Source organism: Eleutherodactylus coqui, chromosome 1, assembly GCF_035609145.1.
Source record: "Eleutherodactylus coqui strain aEleCoq1 chromosome 1, aEleCoq1.hap1, whole genome shotgun sequence".
In the NCBI taxonomy this organism is placed as follows: domain Eukaryota; kingdom Metazoa; phylum Chordata; class Amphibia; order Anura; family Eleutherodactylidae; genus Eleutherodactylus; species Eleutherodactylus coqui.
Genome location: NC_089837.1, coordinates 294,976,321 through 294,990,262, shown reverse-complemented (window position 1 = coordinate 294,990,262; position 13,942 = coordinate 294,976,321). Strand labels below are relative to the sequence as shown.

General features: G+C 46.4%; 1 protein-coding gene across 1 annotated transcript in view; it reads right to left on the bottom strand.

Annotated features, from left to right (window-relative positions):
* Window positions 1-6,825, bottom strand: part of MECR (mitochondrial trans-2-enoyl-CoA reductase) — a 31,033-nt gene extending 24,208 nt beyond the window's left edge. Inside the window, exons 1-2 of the mRNA XM_066573370.1 lie at window positions 6,648-6,825; window positions 4,585-4,682 (exon numbers count right to left, since the gene is read on the bottom strand). Coding sequence (XP_066429467.1) covers window positions 4,585-4,682; window positions 6,648-6,745 — 196 coding nt within the window. The 5' untranslated portion in view covers window positions 6,746-6,825. The remainder of the gene's footprint in view (window positions 1-4,584; window positions 4,683-6,647) is intronic.
* Window positions 6,826-13,942: the final 7,117 nt, after the last annotated feature.

Genomic DNA, 13,942 nt, shown 5'->3' with positions numbered 1-13,942 from the left:
GCAGGTTTTTTCCTCAAACTGCGTATCATCCGCATGAAAAAAAAACCACAAACCCATCTCCCAGCCTTTTTCCCACCTACCTAATTGATTTTAACCTTCAAATCCGCAGTGAAACCGCAAATGTATTGAAATGTATTTGCGGTTGCACTGTAGATACTAAGCTCCCATAGTGATGGATGGAGCCACATCCATGTGTAATCCGCGATAAAATGGAGCATGCCGCAATTATTATCCACGTGTGACATCTGCAAATCAAAATCAAATCCACAGCTGTTAAATGAAGTGTGGATGCCCCATGCTCCTCCATGCGGGCTTGAACTGCGGATCACCTGCGCGGATTTTGCAAATCAAATCCACCCGTGAACATTGGGCCTAAGGGATATTAGAAATGGATTTATTCAAAAATCACTTGATCTTCTCTGCAGCTTATAGCAGAAATTTTAAAACCATCAAACAATTATTTTATTCCTATTTACCAATATTAACCACTGAAGGACCAGACACTTTTTTGGGATTTTACCCGTGTGGTGGCTTTAGTATCCAGTTTTTTTTTTGTTCAGTTACCAAAATTATGTTTGCCGCTCTTTTTCCCGTGACATATGGGCTTCCTCATTTTGTTTGGGACGTTTTAATATCTAATTTGCATAGCCTTGGATTACATGGAGTATATAGCGACAGTTTAGGCTGCCGTTGGGGCAATTTCTTTTTTAGATAAATATTTTTATTTTATTGTGTAATTTTTTTTAACTTATTTCCTTAACCGTTTTTTTTACCATCTATGTCCCCCATGATGTCATATAAGACATGGGGGTCATTCACATTGTCTTTAAAATTTCACACTTTTGCACTGTAACTAGAGCATCCATAGGAGCCCCAGTTACAGGGGAAAACATCCCTTGTAGTGACAATACATCTGGATCTGCTAGGACCCTGCAGCTCTGCTGTAGCAGGGGATATCTGGGGATCACATGATCGCCGGGTCAAATAGCAAAAGTAACATTTCCACTTTCTCTCTTCACTACATAATGCTAATTTCCTTCTCATGGTTTTCTTATCCGAGTCCTCGGCTGTAACTAATAGCCGAGGACCCGACCTGCTCCTGCTACATTGGAGAAGAAGTAGCTTTAATCCCACACTGTATTTGTACAATTGTCTGGGATTAAAGCCCAGCACAAGTGTTATAATATTATGGTGCTTGATCTTTAATGGGTTAAAACAAGATGAGGTTCTGAGACAAATAATTGAGTACAACGTGTATCTAAAGGAATGAGAACTTTGGGCAAGAGACTGTTCCAAAGTGTTTCTGGTTGCAAAGTAATAGCAAGTTTTGGTTATCTCAACAGAATTTTTTTTTTTTTTTTTGGAGGGGGGGTGTTTGACACAGCCCCACTACCCCTTGGGGAGAAGAGGGTGGGGGAATGCCGGAATTGCACTTGAGCAGATGGTTTTTATTTCACAGTCTTATCTAACACAGACGACCTACTCCTCATCATACAATAATCTATTACACAGACCTCCTGCTCCTCAGATAATATCTTACACAGACAACCTCCTCCTCTGCTCCAACTACCTCACAGCTTCCCACCAGCACTGAGCCACTATGTACCACAGAAATGAGCCCAGCACCCACTCTTATGAAAGCTGTCCAAAAGGAAATCTGTGTTGCCCATGGCAACCAATCACAGCGCAGCTTTCATTTTACTTCAGTGGTATAACAAGAGAAAGCTGAGCTGTGATTGGTTGCTATTGGCAACAAAAATTACAGGGGAAGTTGGCGAGTTTTGAATTTTTTAATTACGCCAGTATTACACAGACCTCCTGCTCCTCAGATAATATCTTACACAGACAACTTCCTCCTCCTCAAATACTATTACACAGATGACCTTCTCCTCATATACCAATTAGAGATGAGCGAACGTACTCGTTTAGGGCAATTACTTGATCGAGCATCGCTTTTTTCGAGTAACCGCCTAATCGGGCGAAAAGATTCGGGGGGCGCCGGGGGGTTGCAGAGGGGAGTGGGGGTGTGAGAGAGAGAGCTCCCCCCTGTTCCCCACTGCTACCCCCCCCCCCGCTCCCCCATGCCGCCCCCCAAATCTTTTAGCCCGCGTAGGCAGTTACTCGAAAAAAAACGATGCTCGATGGAGTAATTGTCCTAAACGAGTACGTTCGCTCATCTCTAATGCCAATGTATTACACAGACGACCTCCTCCTCATATACTAATATATTAACACAGACGACCTCCTCCTCATATACCAATATATTACACAGATGACCTCTTCCTCCTCATATACTAATATATTAAATCAGTGCACACATACATATACACACACACTTAAATTCTTTTTGTGTCTAAAAATAAAATACACGGGCAACGCCGGGTAATCAGATAGTATAGACAGATTTGATTGGTCCATGATTGCTTTTAACTTTTGCATCAGGACATCCATTTCAGCTGTGAAGAAGCAGCTAGGTGGCTTGGAAACACGCATGCGTAAACATAGTTATTGCACGGTACCTTTAATAAGACGTTATGTGTTTTTAACACTATTGAAAAAAAGAGGATTCTTTTATTTGGAGCCGACGCTTTTTCTTTGTATGGACTATCCTAAGGTTAGGTCATCAATATTAAATTTCCTAAAAAAACAAAACTCTTTGAGATCAATGGGCAGAATACCCTTTAGGGTGTATTCACAGCCTGCTATCTTCTTTCAATGAGTTTCACAACATTGCAGCAAAACTGCATTATTTTTGTTGTTATTCCATCAAAATCTGCACTATGACAAACATGTAAATAAATTCAGCTTCAGTTGAGTCCAGAGAAATTCTCAGAGCTGCATACTACAAGGTGTCCTCCACCGGACTGCAGCTTTTACTTGTTAAAATTGGAAAATCTTGTTCTGGTTGCTGCTGACCAGGACATGTGACTGCTGCAGCCAATCTCTGGCTATAGAAAGTAATTGCTGTGGCTAGTGATTGGCTACAGCAGTCACATCCTGGTCAGGAGCAACCAGGAAGGACAGAATGGTTATAAATAGGGATGAGCGAGTATACTCGCTAAGGCACTACTCGGTCGAGTAATGTGCCTTAGCCGAGTATCTCCCCGCTCGTCCCTAAAGATTCGGGGGCCGCCGCAGCTGACAGGTGAGTTGCGGCGGGGAGCAGGGGAGAGCGGGGGGGGGGGGGGAGAGAGAGATCTCCCCTCCATTCCTCCCCGCTCTCCCCCGCAGCGCCCCGCCCCAGCCCCCGAATCTTTAGGGACGAGCGGGGAGATACTCTCTAAGGCACATTACTCGAGTGAGTAGTGCCTTAGCGAGTATACTCGCTCATCTCTAGTTATAAAGCAATTTTAAGTTGTGAGAAAACCCCTTTAATGAAACAACAGGGAAGAAAATAAGCAGCGGCCTGACACTTCTGCTGCTATGTATCTTTTTATAGAAATAAAAACATTTTAGGTGTGCGCTGAGGGTCCAGTGAATCTACAGACAACTGACATCAATCAATTTCAAAACATATATATGGACAAGCAGCAAATCTATTTAAACTTCTCATCTGGGTGTGCACCTCTCCATGGACCGGCTGCAATTAATTGTTAGCCGTCTAAACGGCTAACAACAACAACAGCATAAGATGCCGCTAGAGTGTGCGGCACGGGAGAAGAATTACAAACTGCTTACTTGGTGTCCAGATATCCAAGCCTCATTCACTGCAATTTCCTGACAGTACCAGACACATTCTGGCATTCTGACTATGCTTCACATCTGCTGGGAGAGTCTGAACATTAGGCTCTTTTGGGACATCATTTTCCTGATGTGACATAAAGTAACGCATTGAGCCATCATGGCGACTCCTCAGCTGGTCTTACTCCCTACGATCCCAGGTAACCTTTCTGTTGTAAAGCAAGGCATACTATGTCATTTTTTGGTGGCTGCACATGTTGTGACTCCCCAACACTGTAGATGGGCACAACCACCTACTACGGTTGAACCTGTTCAGGAGATTAATCACCTTTAGTGCATCGAGGAGTTAGTTGCTGAGAATTCCCCTGACCCTCAGATCAATATGGATCTTTGGTTCTCCATTCTGGACATCTGGGAGTTTCAAAACTTCCTGGTGTAGGACTGGTAGGGAAAGCGTGAGCCTTCTCTCCTTCTATGCCCTCCCCTTTTGTTTTCACTTCTCTTTGTGCTTTTCTTCTTCTCCGCTCTGCCATTTTTCTTCCCCTTCCTCCCTACTCTCCATTGAGGGTCTGCTATGCTGCCAATGGTCTACATGTGAATACTGTCTTGGGCATGATATGATAAGGAGGAAGGGTGATATGTTCAGCTCCCCTACTGCAACAGTTGGGCCTAGATATACGACTGTCTGAAGCTGTAATAACATAGAGCCCTCTTACACCTGGATCCTACATCTACCCGACATTGTTACAACATGCCTCTGCTGACCCCCTGAATTTTTGCGTCTGTAACAGTGTATGATCACCTTACGGGGTCTTTTCTCGCTCCGGTTCTTCATTGTGTTGTACAAAGTACTTCTGTAACATTTCTTTAACACTTAAACAGGTTAAACATAAAACTTCTCACCTTGAACCATATTAAGGTCTGAAGGGTTTATGGGAGCAGCCAACATTTTAACTCTGACTTCATAATTTGCTGGGGAGGCGATTGCTAAATTCTTCAAACTAGTGAAAAGAAGACAATATTACACATGCAGATAAGTCATTAAATGGTGTACTCACATCTTATGAATTTATGGTATATCCACAGGGTAAGCCATAGGTGTATGATAGATGGAAGTCCCGCCTCTGGGACGCCCCATTTATCTCTGGACAGGGATCCCCTGACCCCGCATCAAGGTCATGGCTGAATGGAGAAGTAGCCCAGTTTACAGAAACAGTGGCGTGCAATTTCCTACTCTGATTCAGCGACTCCCATATATTTGAGGTTGTGGAAATAGCACAGTTGTATCTGTAATCCAGCTTTTACAGTAGGTAGTCCTACTGTTTGGGGCCTAAAATAAGCCCTATCTGCGTTAAAAAAAGAACAACAAAACCAATAAATTATCTAAGAGGCCCTGTCTGCTCCGCCACACTTCTCCTCTGCAGGTCACATGTTTGTAGTCTTCAGCCAGTGTTTACTGATCAGGCGTTTCAAAAACCTCGCCTCCAGGAAACGCTAGCTTTGATTGGCTCATTGAGCGCTGCAGTGATTGGTTCTCGAGGGCTGCAGCTCAGCCAATCAGAGCCAGTGCTTCCTGGGGGCGGGATTTTTGAAACCCCCTGACCAGGAAGTGCTGGCTGAAGATTACAAACAAGTAAAGTAAAAAATTGTGATCTCGCGGCTATATCACTGTCGCTCGTGTGAAAGAGGCCTAAGTATTCTGACCTTTTAGTATGACTGGTAAAATTTAGCTCTGGGGGCCTCACATTTTTCTTGATCAGCTCTGAGATGTTTCTACACTGTGATTGGAGTCCAGCTCTGGTAAATTCAGTTGATTGGACATAAATTTAAAAGACAACCCCTGTCTATATAAGGTGTCACAGCTCACAATCCATATCAGAGCCAAAACCAAGCTATGAGGAGGAAAGAACTGGCTGTAGGGATGAGAGACAATATAGTGTGGAGGCAGAGATCTGGAGAAGGCTACAAAAATTTCTGCTACATTGAACATTCCGAAGAGCACAGTAGTCTCCAAAATTCTTATATGCAAGAAGTTTGGAACACCCAGGACTCTTCCTAGAGCTGCAGACCCACCAAACTGAGTAATTATGGAAGAAAGGCCTTGGTAAGAGAGGTGACCAGGAACCCAAGGTCACTCTGGATGAGCTTCAAAGATCTTCTCTGCAGATGAGAGAAACTTCCGGAAGGTCCGCCATCACTGCAGCCTCTACCAATCTGGGCTTCATGGCCAGAAAGAAGCCTCTCCTCCATAAAACACAGGATAGCCTTGAGTTTTCCAGACTGCCTGTATATCCACAGGACATACTATAAATGTCTTATATAAGCAGACATATAACACCACTAGCAGCCCGGACGCCTCTCATTTCTAACATGGAGAATCCCACAAACATACAATGTGGGGCCGGGATCACTTGTCCATACGTGTATAACGTGTGTGGGTCATGCAGGGTTTTACTGCTGTGGAGCCGGCTATGGTTGCGTACGGCAGCGACATTGTACCGTGCATGAGTATACATATCACGCACAGTGCGCAGGCCACCCATTTATATTTCATAATAGCGCGTCCATGCGCCACCCTTATGACATAATTGCGCATGGGCAGCACTGATTACACGCCCGTAGAGAACAATGTGCTACTGTGTAACAGAAGACGCCGCAGTCTTATCTGTGATTGCGTATGATACAATGTATACGTGCAAATGTGAGCGAGGCTGCAGGAGGCGCTGCTGTGATCGGTCAGTGCAGGGCTACTCGTGGCAGAGCCCTTCATGACCAGTGGAGAGGACCCTACAGCCCCAGCACTATACTGTACAGCTGCCTGCCCCGTATATACAGGTCAGGAAGGACGTGTATATATAGGTACACGTGGACACGCCCCCTCTTCCCAGCAGCCACCGGGCCGTCACGTTCTCCCCTTGTGTCCTTCCTCCCATGATGCAGCGCAGCTATTAGGCTGCCGCTCTTACCGTAGCACTTGAGCGGGCTCTCCGTGCTTCTCGTACACCAGTCCCCGGGGTGCAGCGGTACTAAGCCCCCGCCGCAGCAGCCTCAGCACCGGCCACATGGCTTCCCTCTCAGCCGCTGATCCGTTCCGCCTCCCTGCTCACCGCCTGCACGTCAGCCACTCTATGGCCACGCCCACTGCTGAGTAAGCGCGAGCCAGCTGGAGCGGCGGCCTGCAGACACGTACAGCACGGGCCAGTGCGGCCGGCCGGGCGGAGGGATAACTACCCCATAGAGCGGGAGGAGCAGCCCAGGCTGCACTGACAGAACTGCCATGATAGCAGAAGCTTAAATGTATGGCCTCACTGTCTATTAACCCCTTAGTGACATGGCCTACTTTGGGCATAGGGATGTAACAATTTTAAATTTTTTTTTTTGGCAGGGGGTTAATGTTCAATTTACAAAAGCCATAACTTTTTATATTTTTCTGTAAGAGGACTTATTTTCTGCGTGTCGAGCCGTAGTTCTGATTGGTACTGGTATTTGGGTACATATAATGTATTGTGTGGATTAGAAAAGTCTCAATTCTGCCTTTCTCTGAACGCATTAAAGGGGTTCTATCATTAGAAATAAATAATTCTATACTCCCCTATCCCTCCCCATCAGTCTTACTGCTTCTTCTCCTCCCTGATCTTCTCCTGGCTCCTGCAGTCTCCCGGGTCACCTCACCACAAGCCGGACGGATCCTTTTGTTTTGGAGTGTCCATTCTTGATATTCTCCTTCCGGCAGGTCAGTGTAGGTTACATGACTAGTGACAGCGTTCGCTGCCCAGCCAGGAATGCTGGGATACTGCCAAGACTGCGCATGCGTGCTGTCTCTCCTCGAGGGTTCATATAGTATTGCAGCGAGACCCTGCACATGCGCAGTCTCTACAATATCCCGGCCCTCCCTGCTAGGCTGTGAATGCTACGTCACTAGTGATGTAACCTACATCTACCTGCAGGAAGGAGACTGCTGAGAATGGATGTAACGTCACAGGAAGATGAGGATGCGTCCGGCTTACGGTGAGATCACCCGGGGGCTGGAGGAGCCGGGAGAAGATGCAATAGGTAAGTATTGATATTTTTACACTTCCCCTTAAAGCTACAGGACATACAGTCACATCCTGCACATTAGGGGTATGGATGAAGATCGCGGGGCAACCTCTCTCCTTACACCGCGGCTGCTGCTTACAGCCGAAAACCCACTTGCAACAGCTAAGCCGCACAACTCATCAGAGCTGTTAACCTTTTAAGTGCTGCTGTCAATTCCCCGAGTCGCTGTCCCGATGCACCCCCGCGGCCAGATCCCTTGGGATCTCTGCCATGACATAACCTAGCGTCCTGTAGCTGGAAGGGGTCCCGCACTGCCTACCTCCCCCTCCCCGCAATAAGATCGCGGGTTGCCTTGCAATTGCCATGGCAGTCGGGGCCCCAGGGCTGCCATGGCAGGTTGCCTATCAAGGTGTGCCTATGTTGTGTTTTATTAAAATGTAATAAAAGTAAAAAAACAAAACAAACCCTTTTGCTATATTTAGAATAAAAGAATGTAAATAAAACAAGGTATTTAGTATTGCTGTGTCCGTAAAAGTCCAATCTATCAACGTAACGCATTATTTACCTCACACGGTGAACGTCGTTAGAAAAAAAAATAACGCCAGAGTTGTGCTGTTTTTGGTCAAAAATTATGGCTGTCAAAAAATGGCAGAAAGTAATTTTTTTTTAAATTATATAAAATAAAAAAGGTACACTACATAGTACCATTGAAAACTACAACTCATCCCGCAAAGAACAACCCCCAGTCATCTGCATGGATGATTAAATAGAAGAATTTTAAAAGGAGGGGGTAAAACTAAGGGCGCATTCAGACGACCGTATATCTGCTGGGTTTTCACGCCCAGCCGATATACGGCGTCTCTCTCTGCAGGGGGAGAAGGCTGGAAGAGCCGGGAGCAGTGCTCTGAGCTCCTGCCTCCTCTCCGCCCTTCTGCACTTTCTGCAATGAGAGGAGGCGGGGCTAAGTTTCGTGAATTAGCTCTGCCCCTGCCCCGCCTCTCCTGAAAGAAACTGAACAATTACACTGGGCAGCACAACCTTTTTGGCCTAAGATGTTAGAACATTTGGATATTTCTGGGTTTGTAGATTACACAAATGGCATTGTTTTTGCCCAGCAGGTCTCCTTTTCACTACAAATTATTTTATTTCAATATTATACCACCATTAAGGCCGTCTGTCCACGGGCGTTGCGAATTCCCGCGGGAGCCGCCGCCCGGGAGCAGGAGCCGCCGCATCTCCGCCGGTCAGCCCTATCTGATAGATAGGCTGGCAGCGGAGAATCGGGGCAATTTGCAGCATGTTACAAATTGCCCGCCACGAGTGGGGAATCGCTATGATTCTCCAATCGTGGACAGGGGCCAGCGCTTTCCATAGCAACTTCATGTACCCGCCTGCTGCCGTAGAAGGAAATTCACCATTTTCAAATCCACACACGATCCATTAGTGATCGTGATATGCCATCTTCTGTAGGACTGTGGCTATTGTTCCCTGATCTTCCCGCATACTGAGTGACCAATAGGAATTGTCCGGAATCTGTTTCTGTTCTGTAGAAGTACACATTTTAAGCTGCGTTTGGAACTATCTAAGAACAACCGCCATTCATTGGTGTGTATTCGCTCACATTCAATTTTATGAGTACCCTTGCATGTAGTTGGAGAAAACAAAATCATTTTTTGTTACGGTATACTGTAATTTTAGTTCCCAGTAACAGTAAACTTTTATCTGCCAGCCGGGAAGCTAACAACTCTGTGGAAGATTTAGGTTTCTTATGAGGTCGTTCAATGCTATTTGATTGAAACCTGATGCAGCTGATGAAGGTCCTTCAAAATCACTCATTTTGCTCAGTAAGGCCGCATCCACACGGGCGACACGATAGAGGCGCAAGAAAATCGTAGCCATATTGCATCTGTGGTCCGTGCTATATCCCTGCATTTTCTCGCAGCGATAATGCAATTTTGGCACGCTACAGAGTGGCAAGCCTTTATAGCACCATCTGCGAGTATTTTTGGTGGGGTGGGGGTGCGGGGTTGCGCTTGAAATATAAGGCCTACCTAGAAAATAAGCCTTAGCAGCAATAAAAAAATAACAACAAAAAATACATCACCTAAGAAGCAATGTCCGCCTCTGGCGCAGGTCTCTTCACACCCGGCACTCGTCTTCAGTCTTCTGCCAGCCCTTCCTGGATTGGAGGATCAAAGTCCCCGCCTCCAGCAAGGGCTGGCTGTGATTGGTTCACGAGTGCCGAATTCATTCATTCATTGAATGGCTGTGATTAGTTCATGAGCGCGGTGGCTCAGCCAATCAGAGCCAGTGCTCAATGAACCAATCACAGTCAGCTCTTCCTGGAGGCGGGGCTTTTGATCCTTTAACCCAGGAAGGGCTGGCAGAAGAGTGCCGGACGTGAAGAAGAGACTCACGCTGGACAGCGTCTCCTAGGTGATGTATTATTATTATTTTTTTACTGCAGCTGGGGCTTTTACAGTAGGATTTCCTACTGTAAAAGTTCCATCGCATCACATGAAAAACTGCTTTTTCGTGCGATGCCATGCAACAAAAAGGAAGGCTCCATAGGGAAACCTGGGCTAGAAAAAAAAAAATCGCAAATTCTGGCTATATAGAGCATGCCGCGATTTTGTAGTCTCGCAATGTCGCAGGCTACAAAACATCGCTTGTGTGGAAGAACCAATAGAAAAGCATTGGCTCTACTTACTGCGAATTGTACCACTTTCACATTGCATCTGTTTTTGTGAAGAGCTCTGGAAGACTGCTACATGTTGGGACAGGTATATATCTTCTGAATATGGTACAGGGCGTTCAGCGGACGCTAAATACAGATATGTCCACATATGCTCTCTCTTTTTGTTGTTTATTGCACATCTTTGCTGAGCCACACAGTTTTTTTCCTATTTCTAGCGCTATAATTTCTGTAAGGTATGAATTGCTCACAGTATTTAACCCCTTAACGACCAGCCCATAGTCTTTTTACGTCCTGCCCAAGTGGGCTTTATTCTCTGAGGACGTAAAAACATGCGTCCTGCAGAGAATAAAGCCCCGTGGGCTATGGACGTGAAAGCTATATGCTGTCATCACGGGCTGCGGGGACCCCCCCCCCCCCTGGCATTGCGATCGGAATATAGCAAGATAGCGCAGATCGCAATAAAGTTTAAAAAAAAGTTAAAGATTCAGCTGTCCTGATGGATCGGATCCATCAGGGCAGCTGAAAATACTTACCCAGCTTCCCCGATGTCTGCCGCGGAGAATGGGTCCTCCGGGACCTGGCGCGGCTCTTCTGCGCATGCGCGCCAGACGAATGACGTCACGCGCATGCGCAGAAGAATGGGAGCCGGGGGGAGTTTAAAATCTGCTTCCCGGCTCCTGAAGGTAGCCGGGAACCAGGGGATGTCCCCGGGGACCGCGGCGAGTGGTCCCCAGGCCCGCGATCGCCGCTATCCAGTGGATAGCAGCGATTGCGAAAAAGTAAAAATAAACTTAATTTCACCTCCCCTCATGGATCGGATCTATGAGGGGAGGTGAAAATACTCACCCCCGGTCCTCAGCGGTGTCCCGGTCTTCCGGGACCTGAGTCCCCTTCTGCGCATGCGCACCCGATGATTGACATCGGGCGCGTGCACAGAGAGGCTCAGGACCCGGGAAATTTAAAATCCCTCTGCTCCTGGCTTGCCATGTGTAGCCAGGAGCAGAGGGATGTCACTGCAAAGATGATCACTGTTATCCAATGGATAGCAGTGATCATTTAAAGTAAAAAAAAGTGTAAAAAAGTAATTAAAAAAAAGTTTTTAAAAAAGTTTAAAACGCTTACATTTCATCTCCCCTCACGGATCAAATCCGTGAGGGAGGATGAAATTACGTACCTAAGGCCCCCAGATTATTGCACGCACCTCACCCCAGCTTCTGCGCACGCGCCCGTCGCCAAAGCGGCGGACGCATGCGCAAAAGCTGTGGATTGCCAGGATAACTTAAAATCTCCCTGCTCCTGGCTACAAAACTTAGCCAAGAGCCTGGAAATTTCACAGGGGGCCGCGGTGAGCGGTTCCTGATCACGTGTTCGCCGTCATCCAATGGATAATGGCTATCAAGTAAAAGTTTAAAAAAAAAGTTAGTTTCATCTCCCCTCACCGATGCGATCGGTGAGATAAGATGAACTTTTTACCGGAGGCCTCCGTATTTGCACCCCGACGCAATCCTCATCCGTGAACTTACCCGGATTCTCCACATGTGACCGCCGGCAAAATACCGGACACATGCGCAGGAGTCGGGGAGCCCAGGAAATGTAAAATCTCCTTGCTCTCGGCGACCAACGGTCACCGAGGGCCTGGAGCAGTGACGGGTGGCCTCGTTGAGCGGTCCCCGGTCACGTAATAAAAAAGTAGCGATCTAACATAGGTCGCTCTCACATGACCGGATAGGACTTATGGATTCCGCATGCGTCTGATCCGCGGTATTACGCAGATCAATCACATTGGATTACACAATTCCGCTCACATTAGTGGGTTGGAATTGTGTAATCCACTCGCAGAAAAGAGAATGCAGCAGGTTCTATTTTACCACTGCTATGCGCAGCATAGAGCCTATTGTGCTCCATGGTCGTGGATATACCCGCAGCCCATACGCAACTACATTGTGTACGGGCTGTGGGTACCCGTGTCATCGCTAAGCGACGGTGCGGGAAATACAAACAACAAAAAAGGTGTACTGCGAATGACCGCCTGCAGTTATGCGCAGTACATTACGCGTCCGTACGCAGGGTCACAGCTGGAATCCGCTGCGGGCCTCCGCAAGCGGACTGCGCCTACGGCTGCGTGAGCCTGGCATTATTCAGACCGCTACCTGTGATACGTATTTTACAAGAAGCCCCGGGAACGCTCGCCTTCCTGCAGTTCCAGGAGCAGCTTGTTGAGCGTCTTCTGTGTGATACTGCTGCACCACCTCTTACGAAGACTCACGGAACGCTACTTTTTACACCCCATCCCCGCCGCTGAGGTCACGAAATACCCCCCAAAAAGCATGAGAGGAGGGGGGATACCCGGTTTCTTGCCCAATGTGACTAACCCAACCAGCCTCTGTAATTTTCCCTGTTTTTGGAAGTCAATTTTTTTCCCATATAAGTGGGCAATGGGGCCTGGAATTTATTCAGTTCTGCCCTGAAATCCAGCGGGCATTCCCTCCATTACAGGCCTTGCCATGTGTCCTGTAAGTAGATTAGGGCAACAATGGGTATGTTTCTGTACTCGGGACAAACGGGGGTATCCATTTTGCGGTGAACGCCTTCATTCCTGTGTACACTGTACAAAAAAAACAGTTTTTAAATTGACAAAATTGCCAAAAAAATGAAAATCTTAATTTTTTCCTTCTGCTTTGCTTAGATTCATTCAAATACTGTGGGGTCAAAATACGCAGTACACCCCTAGATGAATTTGTTAAGGGGTCTAGTTTACAAAATGGGGTCATTTGTGGGGGTTCGCTATCGTTTTGGCTGCTCAATGGCTCTACAAGTGGGCAATGGGGCCTGGAATTTATTCAGTTGTACACTGAAATCCAACGGGTGCTCCTTCCATTATAGGCCTAGACATGTTTCCTTTAAGTAGATTAGGGCCACAATGGGTATGTTTCTGAACACGGGGCAAACGGGGGTATCCCTTTTGGGGTGAATGTCTTCATTCCTATGTACACTGTACAAAAAAAACTGTTTTTAAATTGACACAATTGCCAAAAAAATGAAAACCATAATTTTTTCCTTCTGCTTGGCTTAGATTCATTCAAAAACTGGGAAGTCAAAAAAGTCAACGTACCCCTAGATAAATTCGTTAAGGGGTCTACTTTTCAAAATGGGGTCACTTGTGGGGGTTCTCCATCGTTTTGGTCACTCAATGGCTCTACAAGTGGGCAATGGGGACTAAATCTTCCAGCAAAATTTCTGTTCCGGAAGCCACCGGTTGCTCCTTTCATTTTGGGCCCCATTGTGCATACAGACGTAATACTAGGGCCACAATGGGTACGTTTCTGAGCACAGGACAAACAGGGCTACCCATTTTGGGGTGCAAGATTTCATTCATATATGTGCTGTACAAAACAAAACTGCTTTTGAAATGACAGAATTACCAAAAAAATGAAAATCGTAATTTTTTTCCTTCGGCTTGGCTTAGATTCATTCAAAAACTGTGAAGTCAAAAAAGTCATCGTACCCCTAGATAAATTTGTTAAG